Consider the following 19,251-nt stretch of genomic DNA (forward strand, 5'->3'; position numbering starts at 1 on the left):
TATTCCCTAATGTAGGGGGTCCGGGGGTTTGTCCCCCGGAGGAAATTTCGTAAAATGGATATAAAATTCTGCATTTCGGAGCCTTATAAGGGTTAATTGGATAGATAAAAATCTCTGGAAAAAAAAGACAAATATATATATTTAAGTTTTATGATTTAAATGTGCGTAAGTTAATACTTTAAAAGAAATGCTATACAGATTTAGAAAATATGTAACATGAGAGTAGCATACTACTTATTAGAACAATTCATAATTTATACACTTGATAAGAAATAAGATTGAAGCACACTTTGCTTAGGAGTTTCAAAGACTTGTCTAATTATTTTCAAGGTTTGGTTGGTTAGATTGGGTGTTTTGGCACAAGAGCCCTAGTAGGTTATAATGTGCCAATTCTTTTCAAGGATTTTAGAACATTTAATAATTTAAGGCACCTCATTTACACTTTCCAGTCTCTGAAATTGAGTTCTAGATTATACAATTATACAGTATTATTCAAACTTTGTAAAAAAAAAAAAAAACCCAGCTACTTTAAGTTTAAAAGAAAAAAATAAACTATAGAATTTTCTCATTACAATAACCTTGTTTTTAATTATAAGCAGTGCAGAAAACGAAAAGGAATAGAGGTAGAGTATCATTTTTTCCGGGCTAAACAGATTAACAATATGCAGTACAAAAGAATTTCCAAAATACTGCATTTGGGATTGAATAAATAGCAAGATATGAAACATCTGAGTCACAAAAATTTATTTCAAGTAATATGTTAAAAACGTAAGCACCATGATTTTTACACTTTTGATGCAGGATGTAGCAAGGAGCTGAATTTGACATGTTTTGGCATTCATCCCCCTAGCATTTGTTAGAAATTTTAAAATTTGAGGTTTGTAGCCACACGTTTTCCAAATATTCAAGGTTTTCAAGCACTTGAAAATAAAATTAGTTTTTTCAAGCACTTTTCATTTTTTAAGGAACAAATCATGCAATTTTTTTGCGAGTTACGGACCCACTTCAAAGCAGTAGCCCGAAGCTATGGCTTATTTATCTTATAGGCAAATCCGGCCCTATATGTAATTCACTCTTACCTGCAGATTTTTATAATTTTTAAGAAAATTGGTCAGTTTTTACGGTTAAAGGATTTTTACAATTTTACCAATCTGAACGTATGAATTCCAGAAGGTTCTTCAAAATGTTTTGTCTGTAAGAACACAAAATATCTCGTTTTTGAAGCCACGCAAATTGAAAATAAACATTCCGAGAAAGAAAACAAATCATAACGAGTAGATCGTTCTGTTAGCGCAAATGGGGGAGGGGGGTTCTCTTTGTTTTAGGTTCTAATTTAATACTTGTCAATTATTATAATAGTTGCAGCTGAGTGCATAGCTTGTTTAGCCTATATTTTCATTTATATACTTGCCCAAATGGTTTTCAGTCCAAAATAGTGAATATAGGCATGTATTTAGCACCCCAGTGACAGCTGTACTGTTTGTATTTAATGTTCTTTTTTTTTTCTTTTCTCCCATCAGAAAAGGACATTCGCTTTTCTCTTCATTTTCATTGAACTATCCAAAAAAGAAAAAAAAATAATGATTTTTTTGTTTTAAGATTTTGGAAGATGTGTTCTTACTATTTTAAGTCCTCCCAAAACTGGGGTGCATTGCCCCTCTATGCCCCCCTCAATAAATCCAAATATAAAAATTCTCCCTTCTGAACAAGTCAAAAAAGAAAAAAAAAGATTTAAAATTTTTTTGGAAGATGTGTTGTTACTATATAAAGTCCTCCCAAAACTGGGGGGGGGGGAATTGCCCCCCCATAAATCCGTCTGTGCTTTTGATAATGGCAATTCTACGAAAGTAGGTAAGTCCAATATTTTATTTTGTCAATATCCAAGTTTTTCAGTGCTGATCTTTCAGTATTTATTGGGAGAAGATAAGACTAATACTCATGATATTTTATTCAGTTTAAAGTCAACTAATCTACTACTATTCAAGAATGATTAAGGACCAATTTCATTCAGAAGACATGAAGTGATGTACGTTAGGGAAATCAGTTGGCAAATTGAATGGAAATGTCATTGTATTTCTCTTTTGGCCACTGAAGAGATAACATTTTTGCCGCATTTCCTTTCAGCAGTTAAAACAGGGGACAGTCATGCTGGTAATTCCAATAAATAAAACTAACTACACAGATGTGTATGAGAATATTTTATTTTGCATACATTAAGAAATATAAAGAAAAGACATTTAAAAGCCAATAAATAAGAAGAAAAAAACTTTAAGTAATAAACATGGTATAGTTCTATGTTTAATGCATTTAAAATATCAAGTTTGTAGTTATTTATTAAATATATTATTTAGTGTATAAGAATGTTTTATTTTGCATAGTTTAAGAAATATAATGAAAAGGCACATTTAAAAGCCAACAAACATTTTAAAATAAACCTGGTATAAATTCTATATTTTTACTGCATTTAATTAAACAGGGGTCTGTCCAGGATTTTTCACAGGGTCCGTTTTTTGTGAAAAATCAAATAATTTTGTGAAAAATGAATTAATTTTGTGAAAAATCAAAAAATTTCGCAAAAAAAAAAAAAAAAAAAAAAACACATTTTTTTTTTGTTAAAACGAAGTTTTAGAATTTAGAGATGGCACAAACTGCATCAATTAAACTTAAAGTTGAGTGTTTTCCTCTTCTACGTCGAGAAAATCATTCTGGATTTTTTTTCTGATATTTGGCGGGGGGGGGGGGCATCGCTCTTTCAAGTATCAATATTTATCTACCATTCTACATTATGTTAAATTATACTAGATATATTTCTCTACAGTACTTAAAATAATTGTAACAAAAATATAAATAAATAAAATAAAATTCAGAATAGGGTTCAGCATTCAACTTTTTGACCCAAGACACTCTTAATCTGTGGACACAGTTGACCCAAAAAATAAAATAAAATAAACCATCTATTTAGCATTTTAAGTTTTGACTCATAGCAGAAAATGGAATTTTGCTTTAAAAACTTGAAATGAGAGTTCTAACAGAAATAAAGAGACTTTTCATTTATTTGAATCCTAATAAAGCGAAGTTAGCTTGAAAAAAGAACAAAATGTGATTCTCATATCGGATGTTAAAAGATTGCATTTTTCAAAATGTAGACGTCTAAAGAAAAAAAAACGGTAATTAAAAGAGTTTATTTAAAGTTAATCATCCTTGTTAGCATCGAAAAATCAAAACCCATATAATTTTCTCCCAAAATAACAATTAAACATCGCACCGCACCGTAAAAACGCAAATATTGACAAGCTGGCAAAATGATGAGAATATTTTCTAATCAAGTCATTATAAAGGTTCAACGCCAGACGCTAAGTGGTTTTGAATTGAAGTTGGTAACACTATCTGAAGCGATCATATTTTTTCCTCACCCTTACTATCCCTTTGCAGTTCTAAGTTCATTTCGCAGATATATATTATTATTGTTTATTAAATCATGAGCGGAGAAAAGTGCTTACCAACGCCTTTTCAGAAAAGTTTACAAAAACACCGCTGCTAATTAGCTGTGATAAAACAAACAACCCTTATATTTATTTGGCAGTAGCCATTATTTATCGCTTGCAAGAGCATTCCAAGAGTGCCATTTTTTTTTTTTTTCAAAATTAGCCGATTTTGTATAAGCTGATCCCTCTAATTTGACTTAAAAAAAGGTTCCAAAAATTATCGGTTTATACACAGAAATATGCGTTATTTTGCTTTCAGATTTGCTCTTTCAATAAACAATTTGACAGATCCGATCTTGTTTATCAGAATTTTGTGAAGGGTCCGTTTTGTTTGATCGGGATTTTGTGAAAGGTCCGTTTTGGTTGATCGGATTTTTGTGAAGGGTCCGTTAACGGACCCAAATATCCTCTGGCCACATCCCTGTTAAAGTTTATTCAATATTTAGGTAGAATAATGTACTATTTAGTGTGAGATTTTTTATTTTTTTTGCATAATTTAAGAAATAAATGAAAAGTCACAGTTAAAAACCAACAAATATCTTTAAGTAAACATGGCATAAATTCAATGTTTAATGCATTTAAAATATAAAAACTTAATATTAATTTATTTAACAATTCATTTCAACTTAAACTCATTTCATCCACTCTTTGACAGCAGCTGCACCTTTTTTTTCTACATCGGATCTTCCATTACTAGTAACTACAGTTCCATCTTTTTTCACAATGACGAGTGACGGAATTCCTCTAATATCGAACTTCTTTTTAATTTGCCTATAAATTTCAAAACAAAAAAAAGTTACTTTTTATTTTACAATATTCTTAACATTATTTATTACATAACGAGAAAATAACCAAAAGATTACTGTGCAGTTGAGATTCCATTTTACAAATCTAATTCTTAGAGCACTTAGAGGATTTACAGGGCTGCACTAAGTTCCACCACTAAAAATAGTAACCTGCGATTGTGATTAAAAAAAAATAGTCTCCAGATGCAGAAAATTGCTTTCTAAAAGTCTCCTTAAAATAAAACCTTTTTATATTAACACTAGAATTATGGTGGTCTTCGATACCTAGAAATTCAGCACGGGTCATTTTGGCCCTCTGAGAAAAGAGCTGCGTAGTTCCCTACATAACGTTATATGTTTGGAAAAATAATCTAAAAAAAAAAGCATATTTAAAATAAATAGTTTATTTGAAAGATGCAGAGATTCATTATTTTTAAAAAGTTTAAAATAACCAGCGCTGTTTCAGTTGCATTTCAGACACTAGTGGTTAGTGCTCGCTTATACGTGCAAAAACATTATGAATGCTTCCAAGTTCTTGCAATATGTTCCAAGAGGTTCGACTTTCTGCTCAGGTTTCAGTATCGGTAAATGTATTTGCATTTCTTTTTTTCTTAAAAGGATCAAAATGACATCTGCCCACACTTCTAGGAATAACCTTTTAGTTGGGGCTGAAAAAAATACAATTTTCTCGAAAGCTTTATATTATTACACAGCACTATGATTTAGGAGAAGTCGTGGAAGGATTTTATGAAAATACAGAGAAGCAGTTGGCAAAAATTGCTTGTGGTCAAAATGACACCTCCCGTAATTCTGATATACGTAGGTTGATCCAAAAAAAAGTTTACAAGCATTTGAAACGTAACAACATTTACAAGCAAAGCGTAACAACGTTACAACATTTACAAGCATTTGAAACGTAAGCATTGTGGAGTGAATATTTCCACCCAGGGTGGTTGACAGGTGGCGCTAGTTGTCCTACAGCGGTTCGACAAGTAAGTAGCATCAGTATGCAGAGACGTAAGAGCGAAAGTAATGGCAAGACGTCTAGAAAAATGGTCTTGCAAAGAGGTTCGAGCCATAATTCGATTCTTATGGAACAAGAATGTAGCCACATCTGAAAATTCACAGGCAAATCATTGAGGTATAGGGGGACAAAGCAATGAGTAGACACAGGTAGCGTATTGGTGTTATCCTTATCAAGCGGGCAGGGAGCAAGCGGAAAACCGCAATATGGAAAGTTCAAGTGGGAGCTCTCGAATCCCCCCCCTCCCCGACTTGGCTCAGAGTGACTATGTCCTTTTTCTGGACTTGAAGCGAAACTTATACGGAACACAATTCACCACAGACGATGCAGTGACAACAGCTGCCGAAAAATGGCTCAAGGAGCAGGGCCCTGATTACTATCAAGCCAGGATAAACAAGTTGGTCGAACGTTCTGACAAATGCCTAAACAGATTTGGCGATTATGTGGAAAAGTGAAGGTCAGATGTGTCTCTTGATTCCCTTTGTATCTTGTTTCTATTGTTAATAAATACATTTCACTCACTACACCTATGTGTGGGACATATTCCCTGAAATTTTTCCCTAACCATCCCTTGAAAAAAAAAGGAAGTAGTTTAACAAGACAAGTACGTTTTAATATAATACGTTTGGTATAATGTCTTATTGTCTGACTGTTAATGGATTAAATGGACTGACAGGGTCAATCCATCTCAATTCATCCAGGAAAAATGGATTTTGTAACCCAAATCCTCAGATTTTGATAAAATTTGGTTTATGCAATATCTCTATGGTGGTAAATAACTATATGATTTTTTTCTCCCATATGTGGTCTGGTTATTGTTTTATAGATCCTCAAACTTTTGCCTGGATTGTCCACACGAAGACAGGAGACTTCATTCTAAATCAGTACTATGCAAACTAATAATAAACTGCATGTAAATCACTCATTTACTTTTACTATGGGAAATAAAACTTAAATGGTTTATTTACTTTATCTGTGATGATGTCCTAAAAAAATTCCGTTTCCACTTTTGAAAAACTAATTAATTGACTTGAGAAAATACTCCAAAAATCATGTACGAAAAAAAGACAATTTCAAATGTAAAATTAACTATCGACAAAAAGTTGAGACCAATCACTGAATAATATTTTGAATGGAGGAAAGCCTTTGAAAAGTAGGGATTTGAAATCTAAGTATCATAATTTATAGTTATTAATTGATATCTCCACTAATTATAATAGGAGAATTATGTTAAGTAGCTAAACATAAAGACGGAAAAATTATGAATATACCGATACTTCCTTTGATGGTCAGTTCACTGGGCGTTCGGAAGAAGTAACTTGGACATAGATATGCTCAGTTTTTAACTATGTACAATTCACTCTCTGTCATTTACCAAGTCTAATCTACACGTGTACTAATTTTTTCAGTAAATTTTGTCAAATGGAAAAAACTCCCAATCTCTGAAGATTTTCAAACATATTGATGAAGGTAGAAAATTAAAAAAAAAAAAAAATACTTCAAATTTATGTAATGTAATTTTATTTAGATAAAAAATGAATAAAACTTAACTAGCATATTTTTCTGGTCAAAAACATGAGTTTACTTCAGCGAATTTTTCATTAAGAGGCAGAGGTTTTATTCAATAGTTTAAACGTTTGAAATAGACCTAAAGGTGTGTTCTATTCTATCAGTGCAAAGAACATTGGTAGCTTTTTTTGTTTTATTGTTGATATTACACAGTATACACGTATCAGCACTGTGATTTTTGAAAAATTGTTTCTAGACATGTTTCTATCAAATCTCACTTTAAGTCAAATACGGTCGAGTCTCCACATTAACAAACACTCTGTTTAGCAGTTTACAAAATAACAAAGTATATTTGTTCAGCAACACAGAAATTTTCAATAAAAAGACATACAATTCTGTCTCTCTTTAATGAAGATCAAATAGGAAAATCTCGATTGCGAAGTTTTTATTGAAAAAGTGTCAATGTGTTAAACAAAAAAAAAAAACTTTTTTCTATGGCTTTTTTTTTTTTTTTTTTGTGAGCTATTCATTCTTCAACTTCCTAATCTATATAGTCTTAGGTAGAGGCGGATCCAGAAATTTTTGTAAGGGGGGTCAAGTTTTAATGCCCAACGTTATACCTCCTACGTAAAAAGTATCAGTTTTGCAGGGGTTTTCCCCTCCTAGGGTGATGTGTCCTCCCACAATATGGAGCATCCCCCCCCCCCCCCAAATGAGAGCAAATTATTTCTAATCCCCCATGGATCACATTCCCTCAAATTTTCATCAAAACTGAACTGCTTATTTAGGCAGACAGGCTGGTCATATTACTGTAAGCTCTGAATATATGAGATTAAAGCAATAAACTAGTTGGAAAAAGCACACATGACGTGGTAAAAAAAGGTTAACATTGATTTCATGAACTATTTCTTCGTATTCAAGGTGATGAAATGGAGTTTTGTAACAGTCATAATAAAATTCTTATCATAGGGAGACCAGCTGACCCTTTGACCCCCCCCCCTCCTGAATCCTCCTTAGGTCTTAAGCACATGAGAGTCAGAGGAGACACGATCCAGTTATTTAAATTTATCAAAATGGAACAATTGTGATCAATTAAATTTCTGCACAGCATTTCGGCAAAACTGTGATCATTGTTTTTAACTTTTCAAATCCCAAGCAAATATATTCTAGAACAAAGAATTCTCAACCCGCGGATCGGCCAGCCATAGTTCATGGAAGATTTTGACCTGTTCTGAAATATGTTTGTTTGTGTTAAAAATGCTTTTCACTCAAAAATTAATTAATACTGATTAAAATAATTATAATAATTAAAAAGAATAAAATTAAAAATGATTTTAAAAATGTAAAAAAATAAAACACTCAATGCAATACTCATTTAGTTATGTTGAAAATTACGCGTCATTTATTTCAGGGAATTTTCCAAAGGTTTATGAACTTTTGTGCATACTAGTTAACAGTTACTTATCATTACATTTAAATTCATTATAAGTAAATTAAAACAAAAATTTTCAATTAACTCATGCAACCTTTTTAGTACGTAATAAAATATGGGGTTTTTTCCCCAAAAAAGTCACGGGTTCGCAAAATTTTTACCAGTGGATAAAAAAAAAGGTCGAGAGATGCTGTTCTGGAATGTTTTGCTGAATAATCACGTGTTTTAAATTTAGTGTTTTTTTTAAAATCTGCTATTAACAAAAAAAAAAAAAAAAAAAAACAATACAACTTTAACAAAAAAGGATAATATACAATAGATGCAAACTATTTCAACAAGCAAAAATATTAATAATAAAGTTATTAAGAATATACTTACTCGACAATGTTGGAGCCAAAAGGCACAGCTAGCCAATCTCCGTGAGCTTCGGCCATATAATCGAACAGAGCGTCTTCGGAACGATCAGAAGAGACAAAAATGACCTCCAAAGGAAGATCGTCATTCCTCACCTCTTCGTAGAAATCGGCAAGTATGGGAGTGAACATTCTGCATGGTGGACACCAGTGAGCAGAAAAGTAGAATGCTACAATTTCTTTGTCTTGCAAAGCCTCATCAGCCGAGACTTGAACCTTTTCTTTGTTCACAAGTTGCTGTCCTTTGAGGATTTCCATCTAATTGAAACAAGAAATCAATATGTTACATTTTCTGAAAATTGATATACAGTCCACGCTCATTATAACGACCACACATTATAAAGACCGTCCCATTATAACGACCAGGGGTAGAAGTCCCAACTTTGTTCCTATAAACTCTATGTTAATTTGCTTTCGTTATAACGACCGTTCTGTATCGTCTAATCCAATACAGCGACCGAATCAGCGGACGCTATTTCTTGTGTTCTTTCCAATAAAACAAATTTGTAGCTTAAAATGACATTGATTATTGTTTACGGACATCTGTCTGAAGTTTTCAATGTCAAATCCAACTTTAAGAGGGGGTGGGGGGAGGGGATTACCATTCACCACAGCTAGTACAGAAAAAATAATGGGAGGAAAAATCGAGAACATTCCAGATTCCTAAGAAAAGGGTGTTGACAGATGTATTGGTAGTTTGGTGTTTGAATTTAGTATTTTTAAAGATTTGGGGTTCTCGAGGGACTTTTAAATGTTTCTTTGGAAAGCAAGAGAAACACAATTTATTACCTATATCTGAAACAGAAAATAATGTTTTGCAAAAATCACGTCTGCTAAAAAGGCTGACCTCTGTTTCTGGTTTTATCTTCAGAAAATGTTGTGATAGTAGTAGCAGATTTGCAAGTGTGTAACATTTTCCTCCCTATATTTTCTACTTTAAAATTTGTTTAATATTCTGTCATAATATTTTTCACACTACTTTTCTAAAAATTCCTATGATGGAAAACATTTGGACATTTACTTGAGCATGCATGATGACGGTATATATTTTTTAAATTTATACCTCTTATAACGACCACTCGTTATAAAGACCTTTTTCTCTGGGACGGAGATGGTCGTTATATCGAGCGTCGACTGTATTACAACCAGGCACTATGAATAAGGCTGAACAGATACCAGCTTCATTAAGCTCCCCTAATGACAAAAAAAAGGAAACTGCTCTGGACAGGAAGCTGCACCCATGCAGGAAGTTTCTTTCCTGTTGGTGACATGCTTCAAAAACATAAAAGTAACAAATTTTTGTATTTTACTTAGTTTATCTACATTTTAGGGGCAGCTCACGATATTTTTGGCATTTATGTAGAGTCCGTAACGTGACCTTTTTTTGCCATAACTTTTTAATTTACCGTTTGATTTTCAAATTATTTTAATTTGAATTGGTGTGTTAGTAGGAAAAGCCCAAAATAAAATAATATGCTAATCAAACAGTAAATTAAAAAGTTATTTTAAAAAAAAGTCATGTTACGGACTCTACATAAATGTCTAAATTACCGTGAAATAACTGTTTAAAAACATTGAAAATAATGTTTTCTACAGTGTAATAATTATTACTGCACTTTATTATTTCATTTTATCACTGGTATTAAAATAAAATTGTACAACATGCTCAACTCAATGGAAATCTAGCTTCAATTTAAACTAGCATTGGTGAAATGGTATTTTTTAAATTTTTTGTTACATGTTGCAGTATGTTTTTAATTAATAAAAATTAACCATTCAAGTCAGTTATTGGATATAGCAAGATACTCTTTTCTTTATTCTTATTTATATTGCATATTTTAATTATCCATTCAAAATTAAATATCAGTCAAAGACTAAATAGTGACCATTAACATCTGACAATTCTTTTCTGTAACATAAGTATAATGAAATATTACTTGAAAAGAAGCGGTTTTGTCTTTTTTTGAAAGTTAAAATTAAAAAATAAGTAAGCCCCCCCCCCCCTCCCCCCAAAGAGGACTCTTGTGAAAAAAAGGCTTGTGCAAATCCCTTTCGAGTTTGTCTTCAACTACAAATGATGTCACAGACTGAAGGGTGCTTGTAAAATTTTAAGTTTGTGCCAAGGGAGAGGGTAACAAGAAGTGTGACATGAACATTTTTTTTTATTTGTTTTTTGTTCAGCAAGTTTTGGAGCACTTTTAAAAGCAGAAAAAGTGCCATTTTGAACATCTGAGAGTCTATGCTCTTCATAAGGATTCAAGGAAGTATTTAGGATGGGACACCAAAGCACAACCCTTTAGGATGGACGGCCCCTAAAAATACAGTGAAATCCTGTTACAACAAACTCCAAGGGACCGATAACAAAATTCGTAGCAATGGAATCATCTTAAAACTTTCTGTATTTTTATAAAAGTATTAATTTTGCAAATATACATTCTAGTATAATTAAATCTGCAACATTTACCATTACTAATGATCTAAACTAAAATTAAATTCACTATTTTTTCTGTAAAAACAAAGAGAAAAATATTGAACACTGACCAATATTTGTTATTTTATGACCAACAAATAGCACCTATGGTCCTACAAATCCTATAATGAAATCACATGGTACAGTTATATTGAACAAATTTTATTCCAGAAAGTGTTATTTCAGTAGTCCTGAGTAATTTTCAGAAAACTGTAACTTGATTTTTTTAATGGTTTTCATCAAGATTGCAGGAAAACAATTTAACACCTTTAATCAAGTTAGTTTTTTTAGTTCACAATAGTTGGCGATTTTTTTCATTTTTTGTCAAGAAAAAAAATATAGCATCACTTTTTCAGACCAAGAACGTGGGATAGGTTGGTCCACTCTTTGTGGAGCACGTTGGACCAGACGCACCTACCTCACATAATTTAAAAACATTTTTTTTTCCTGAAATCTCAATAATTATAACAATATTCTAAGTGTTTGTATATTATATCTTCATTTTATGTTTTACACATGTTTCAAAATAATAATAATGAAAACTTAGGGCAAAAAAAGCAAAGATATTTTTGATAATTATTTAACAAAAACTATATACTAAATTAATTTTACCAAAAGATTTATTTCATATCTGCACTTTTTTACTATTTGTATTTTCAAATATACTTCTAAAATTTTGCAGACAATTGTTTTCTAAGAATAAAATATGCAATACATGCTAAAATCAATTTCCTGTATTAAACAAAATATTGTTGCTAAATAAGCATTCTACATTGTAACAAAATAAAACTAATAATTGATTTAAGGAATAAAAAAGTATACTTTTACTTAAAATTATCTAATTTCATTTTTTATATTTGCTTTTAGAACACAAAAATATGCTAAAACTCAAAGCTGTCCATTTTATTTCACTTTTTCTTTGAAACATAGGGTAGGATTCATTTCTTTTAGGAATTGTTTCATGCAATGCAATAAAGAAAAAAAAGAGCTTTTCCCCCCTACCAAATATTGATGTAACTTAGCATAAAAATTTATCAATTCAACATTTTCAAAAAAAAAAAAAACTTTGGTGTTGAGGTATTTAGTGAAACTTACTGCAGAAAATCGAACTGCTCATTAAATTTTTTGATGAGATAAAAAATGTAAGTAAAAGAGCGGACCCCAACATGCCCCACCTCCCCTTAAACTCTAAAGATGTTCTTCTGCCCTTATATAGAAGTTTGGTAAGATCCCATTTGGAGTATGCTGTTCAGTTTTGGTCTCCTTATCTTAAGAAAGATATTAATGTATTGGAAAGGGTTCAAAGGCGAGCTACAAGGCTAATAAGTGGACTTTCCCACTTAGATTATGATTCCAGGCTTAGAAGGCTAAAAATGTACAGTCTTGAGCAAAGAAGAGACCAAGGGGACATGATTCAGTTGTTTAAATTTATTAAAATGAAAGATGTTACGGGGCTGAAGTTTATCACTGAAAACAGGACAAGGGGTTATTGTTTTAAGCTGTTTAAATCTCAGGTTAACATGGATATTAGGAAAAATTATTATTTTAGCAGGGTAGTGGAACCTTGGAACAGCTTACCGGAAGAGGTGGTAATGAGCGAGGGAGTAGATAGTTTTAAGAAGGCCATTGATCTTCACTGGGGATTGTAAATTGACTAGGACCAGTCTTACGGGCCCAGAGTCTGTTGCTGGTCGTCACTTTTGTATTTGTATTTGTATTTAATTATACTGACCACAGGAAAAGTTGAAATTTTGCTGACCCACTTTGCAAATTCGCAGGGTGCCTCATGTTTGGTGCACAGAAATTGACTACACATGACTAGACCTGGTTTTTGTTGTAACACATCAGCTTAGTTTCTGCATGAGGGGCATTCCACGGTATTTTTGACATTCTGTAGAGTCCGTAACGTGACATTTTTTGGCCATAACTTTTTAATTTACCGTTTGATTTGCAAATTATTTTATTTTGAGCTGGTGTGTTGGTACGAAAAGATCAAAATAAAATAATGTGCTAATCAAACAGTAAATTAAAAAGTTATTGCAAAAAAGGTCACGTTACGGACTCTACATAAATGTCAAAAATACCGTGGAATGCCCCATGAGCGGATTTCCACATTGAATGGCCCTAGTTTCGAAAATATAAAAGGAGGGAACAAATCTGATATACCCCCCTCTTGGCGACTTTTTCCTGTTGGCGCCAAAAAAGCGTCGCCAAGAAAACTATGTATGACGTCATATGTCATACATCGTTCTTAGCGATGCTTTTTTAGCGCCAACAGGAAAAATTCAAATTATGTCATTAATTATTTAATGAAATTAATGCATTAATTTTTTTCCGTTGTTTCTCTGGGATACGAGCCCTCGGTCTCATAGTACTTTCGTAATGAGACCCCTGCCTCGGTCTCATTATGAAAGTACTATGAGACCTCGGGCTCGCCAGTTATCCCTCCGACTGTTAATATACATCACAGTCGGATATAAGTCACAGATCTCCTCCGTTCAGTATACAATAAAGTCACAGATTTTATGTGAAATTAACACCATTTTTGTGCTACAAAAATGCCAACCAGACCAAAATACAAACTACCAGAAACACACTAAAAACACAATAATTCAAAATATGTTCACTTACCTTTTTTACTTTTCTTTTACTTCCTCACGTGAGGCAGTGCACATATGTTCCGCTCTTAGGGAAATTATCCCATTTTTTATTATCATTACTTTACAAAAATATTTAAATTATGTTTGTTTTGACAAAAAAAATTCCAAAAAAAACAACCTTATTTTACTTGTATTTTGTACTCCACCCAATTAATTTCGCGAATTATTTCCAAAAACTTTACAAACATATCCTCATTTTTGTATTCACAATTTTTCATTCAAAAATTTCAATTGATACATTTGGACAACATCACAAACCGAACTCATAATTAAAATAGAAAACTCAACTAAATTAACATTAAAAAACAACAAGAAAAAGAATACTCTAAAATAAAGTTTGAATTGAAACTTTATTTTAGAGTATTCAACTTAAAATCTCCCTAAGAGCGGAACATATGAGCACCTACCTCCTACCACACAGACACGTACAAAAAGACAGACTTCGAGAAACTACTTTTCAGCGTTCAAGTTGCAAAACCAGGGTTGCCAAGTTATCGCCTTATTGGCGATTTTCGTATCGAGCGAAAAATTAAAATCTCGCCAAGAGGGGGGCATATCAGAGGAGAGCCAAAAGGAGTTTTCACGTTACGACTTGTGAAAGTCGTTTTTTGTTTTCAGAAAACAGCATTAAGTAAAAATTATTCAAACTGACGTTGAGAAAAACATTTTGTTGTAATAAATATTTAAAGAAATTTGTTTCTTTAAAATGAGATTCTGTTATACATTATCTTAATGGGTTTTAATACGGGAACCAACGTTTCGTTCATTGTAACGGATATTTCATGGCATTAGTATTCACTGTATCTGGATTTCACTGTCTATGTATAAAAAAGTGCCTAAAAACTAGATCTTTTCCACAAAAAGAAGCAAGTTTACAATTTTTTTTTCAAAGTGCAGAACCAAAAATAAAAACCAGGATCGACCACTGCACATTGAATCAAGCTTTTTTTTTTAATGCTCAAGGTAACATTACGAAAAATGATTGAAATTCCAAACAGATGAAAGAATGTATTACACATGTATGAATAGGTGTAAAAACTTAAACTGAAAAATATAAGATCCAGTTTACAGTACATAAGATGAGAAACATTAATAGTTCCCATATTTAAATGCAGAAGATAGGAAGATGAGCAGATAAGAAAAAATCCAAAGCAGAATTTGCAGACTAATAAGTCAGTAAAATAAGACAGCGTAAAGATTTCTATTTAAAGTTTAATGACAAACATATGCAGCTTTGGAATTCTCATTTAAAAAATTAGAAATGCAAACAAAAATTTAAAAAAAAAAGTTCTGCCAGTTCCAACAGACTGGCACAAAACACCGATAACACTGACTATCATAAAAAAACGATCTATTCAAAAATCAAGCAATAACTAATTTGACAGTTGTTTGATAAATTAATTACTGAACAGACATAAAATTTAATAAAAATTGCTCACTTTCCAAATGAAGCTTTTGGTGACAAATATATAATCTGGGCTGAGCCTAGCTTGACAGTTGTTCAACTTATTAGATGTGTCACTTTTATTTTTGTTCTAATAATTCTATTACACACATTACACACCTATTGCACATTTCGCGTCAATTCAAAGAAAATAGTAGTTGGATGATTTTTATTGGACGATCATCCTATTGGACAGTCTATAGTTACGTCATTAGTTCGCGGAACTTCTTTTGAAACAAACATTGTCAATCGAATAAGTTTTCATAACTGTCTTTAAAAAAAATACATTTCTTGAATTTTTTTTATGATTCCTATGTAGAAAATTTCAATAGCTTAAAAGATTAAGACTAGAGATGTTCAAGTTAATAAGCATCTGACATTTCACGGAAAATGGCAGCACTCTGTTTGTTTACAATTCGGAGAAATTTTCTTCTGACAATGGTTAAGAAGTAAAAGATGTTCACATGATGAACATTTTAAAAAGGGATTCATTTATTATGGTTTTTAATAACTTTTCTTCAATGTGAATCAAAGCTGAAAAATAGAATATCCTTATTTGATTAATGTAAGTTGTTTAAAAGAAAACATACGAGATGGGAGTCTGGTATTAACGTACAAAATTATAGAAACAGGTTCATGTGTTTTAAACATGCTGTTAACTGCACCCCAAATTACAATCGTGCTGTTTCATAGTGAAAAGATATTTTCTTTTTCTTTATATTTTAGTCTAACATTATTTATTTATTTTTTAAATTATTTTGTTGATTCTCATTAAAATCTGCTGTTTTATATTTCCTTTAAAAGAATTTATAACCAAATAAAATCCTGTTTTATGAATAAAAAAAAAACAAAGCAAGGCCTCGATGTTGTGACAAATTTTATAGTCGTTAAGTTAATGTAATTTTTAGCTTTTAAATATGTTTTATTGGTTAAAAGATTAGTTTACTAAGTAGGGGAGATTGGTAATGAATGGGCCAATTTTTGAGCAATCACGATTGCTTATTGCTTTTACTTGACTGTTTTGATGTGCTATCATTTTATTTTACTGCCAGCACCCTCTGCAGCATCACCGTCGACCGGCTCCTCATGATCTCTGGCAAAAGCCATCTCCAGGTTGCGTCACTATCCTACACTTACACGCATACATACACACACGTACAAACAAACACATACACACACGTACAAACAAACACATACACACACATACATACACCTACACACAAACACATACACACCCGCATACATAGACACCTACACATACACACACCTACACACAACTACCCACACACTCATGCCTGCACACAGACACAAACACATATGCCTACACACATACACATTTTCCCCATCCCCCACCACAAACACTCATACACACAACTACCCACACACTCATACCTGCACACAGACACAAACACACACGCCTGCATACACACACACACACTCGTGATTGCGAAAAACATAATTTGAATTCCAGATGTCAAAATTCAAATTATTTTTTAATTTTTTGGTTTTTAATTTTTGTAATTTTTTCTAATACTTTGTTTTAGCTAAGAATTGGCTCTTTAGTTACTTTACTTATTTGATTAAATAAAAAAGTCATACAAGTTCGATTAGAAAATGTCTATAATGAATGATAATAGAAAATAAAAATATAGAAATTTGGCCCAGTCATACTCACCTAAGGGACTGAATGGGCCACTGAAGGCGATGAATGGGCCACTAAATGAATTCAATGAAAACAAATTTAATTGATCTCTTAAAAAATTCTCTTAAATAAATAAAAATACAAGCAAAAATGTTCATTAATTTTATTAAAATTACTTTTAAATTTTATGTATTTTTTAATAACTAAAATTTTAATTGCTTTTGGAAAACTCAATATCATCAGTGACAAAATGTTAATAATAATTTACAATTATTATTTAGATTTTCAAATAGACAGGTGATTTTTTTTAAAGTATTATTTAGATATACATCAGCCTACAAAAGCAAACAATAGGACATTTTCAAAAAATCATATGAAACCAACAAAGTAAAAGCACACAATTCCACTCTAATCTATCAAATACTGGATTTAATCACTCGTATCAAATCCAAACGGTGAAATACTGGTAGGTGTGGTCAATAACTGGAAAGTTCAGCTTAATCATTTATAGAATTTTACTTATGTTTCTAATAAATAGCTAATATTTCTTAGGATTAAAATGTGCAAATTTTATAAATTGCTATAAATGTATTCTAACACAGTAATCTAAATCTAAGACAGCCAGTAATGTCTAATATTAAACAGAAAATTAGAAAAAATGAAGAAAAACCATATTTTGGTGGCCCATTCATAACCATGCTGTAGTGGCCCATTCAGCCCCATCTATACTTTTGGAATATATTCAAGTTTTTTTAATACATGAAATTGCAAATAACATCAAAATGCATCTTAAAATTAGTTTACAGATGAGGAAAGACTTGCTAACACACATATTTGCAGTGAAATAACAGATATGTTTAGCTAGTAAGTATTAATATTCAGTAAATTACCGCCCATTAGCCAGGGCTAAAGCAGAAATACATGAAATACACTGCCAGCTCAGTCATATCTAGCCGAGGATTGCAGTTTCGTGCTTATTAGCACTCATCAGCTCGGCATTGGAAAGTGACTGAGCCGGAGATGGAAAACCTCTTAAGGAAGCCAAGAGTGCCAAACAAACTGGTAGCTAATATAGAATTAGCACAGACCAGACGAGTGACCGAAGTGGCCCATTCATAACCATGCTGTAGTGGCCCATTCAGCCCCATCTATACTTTTGGAATATATTCAAGTTTTTTTAATACATGAAATTGCAAATAACATCAAAATGCATCTTAAAATTAGTTTACAGATGAGGAAAGACTTGCTAACACACATATTTGCAGTGAAATAACAGATATGTTTAGCTAGTAAGTATTAATATTCAGTAAATTACCGCCCATTAGCCAGGGCTAAAGCAGAAATACATGAAATACACTGCCAGCTCAGTCATATCTAGCCGAGGATTGCAGTTTCGTGCTTATTAGCACTCATCAGCCCGGCATTGGAAAGTGACTGAGCCGGAGATGGAAAACCTCTTAAGGAAGCCAAGAGTGCCAAACAAACTGGTAGCTAATATAGAATTAGCACAGACCAGACGAGTGACCGAAGCAATGGTTCGGTTCAACTCGAAGATTGAAGGCAAGGCATGGTATATTCAGTAAATTACCGCCCATTAGCCAGGGCTAAAGCAGAAATACATGAAATACACTGCCAGCTCAATCATTTCCAGCCGAGGACTGCAGTCCTCGGCTGGAAATGACTGAGGTTTCGGTGTATTTCATGTAGTAAGTATTTATTTTACTGAAAAGGGAAAAAATTACTTTTGAATCAGATTCTTGACCATCCTACTTTCATGGGAAAATGGCTTCCCTCAAACAATTGAAAATTGCATGAGTTTAGTAGAACAAATAGCTCCATCTATTACTGGCATCTAAAATAATTTTATGCAAATACTTTTTCAATTTTGTTCGTGGCCCATTCATCCCCTAAATACTACTCTCCCCTACATACTTAGGGTCTTTCAGGGCCGGATTTGGAAGTGTGGAGGCCCCGGGGCAACGAAGGAGTGGAGGCCCCTAATCAGAGTTCGAAAAGATCATCATATTTTCGAAAATATTAGATGCTTTCATATATATCCGAATATTTTGATATATATGTATGTATCCGATATTTTCTATCAGCACTTTAATAGTAAATTCATCCCCTGACCTGTGAAAGTTAGGATATTTTGTAAAAATTTTATTGTGGGGGGCCCCTTTGTTGTGGAGGCCCTGGGCCAGTAGCCCCGCCTGCCCTCCCCTAAATCCGGCCCTGGGGTCTTTTGAAATACAACTGAGAGATGACCAACTACATGTTATGAACTTGACTAGAATCCTTATTTATCAGCCAAACCTAATGAGGATTATTTATTATTTGAAACTTCAATCTTTCTATAAGTACCCATGTTTAATAGGATATCTCCCCAG

At 32.4% G+C, this 19,251-nt stretch overlaps 1 protein-coding gene across 1 annotated transcript; it reads right to left on the minus strand.

Annotated features, from left to right (window-relative positions):
• Positions 1-3,915: 3,915 nt before the first annotated feature.
• Positions 3,916-15,354, minus strand: LOC129227275 (nucleoredoxin-like protein 2). Its single transcript, XM_054861802.1, has 3 exons — positions 15,218-15,354; positions 8,614-8,906; positions 3,916-4,256 (listed from the first exon to the last, which is right to left on the minus strand). Exons 2-3 carry the CDS (start codon positions 8,904-8,906, stop codon positions 4,118-4,120), a joined length of 432 nt encoding a protein of 143 aa, XP_054717777.1. The 5' UTR covers positions 15,218-15,354; the 3' UTR covers positions 3,916-4,117.
• Between the last annotated feature and the right edge of the window lie 3,897 nt (positions 15,355-19,251).

This window comes from Uloborus diversus, chromosome 1 (assembly GCF_026930045.1).
Source record: "Uloborus diversus isolate 005 chromosome 1, Udiv.v.3.1, whole genome shotgun sequence".
In the NCBI taxonomy this organism is placed as follows: domain Eukaryota; kingdom Metazoa; phylum Arthropoda; class Arachnida; order Araneae; family Uloboridae; genus Uloborus; species Uloborus diversus.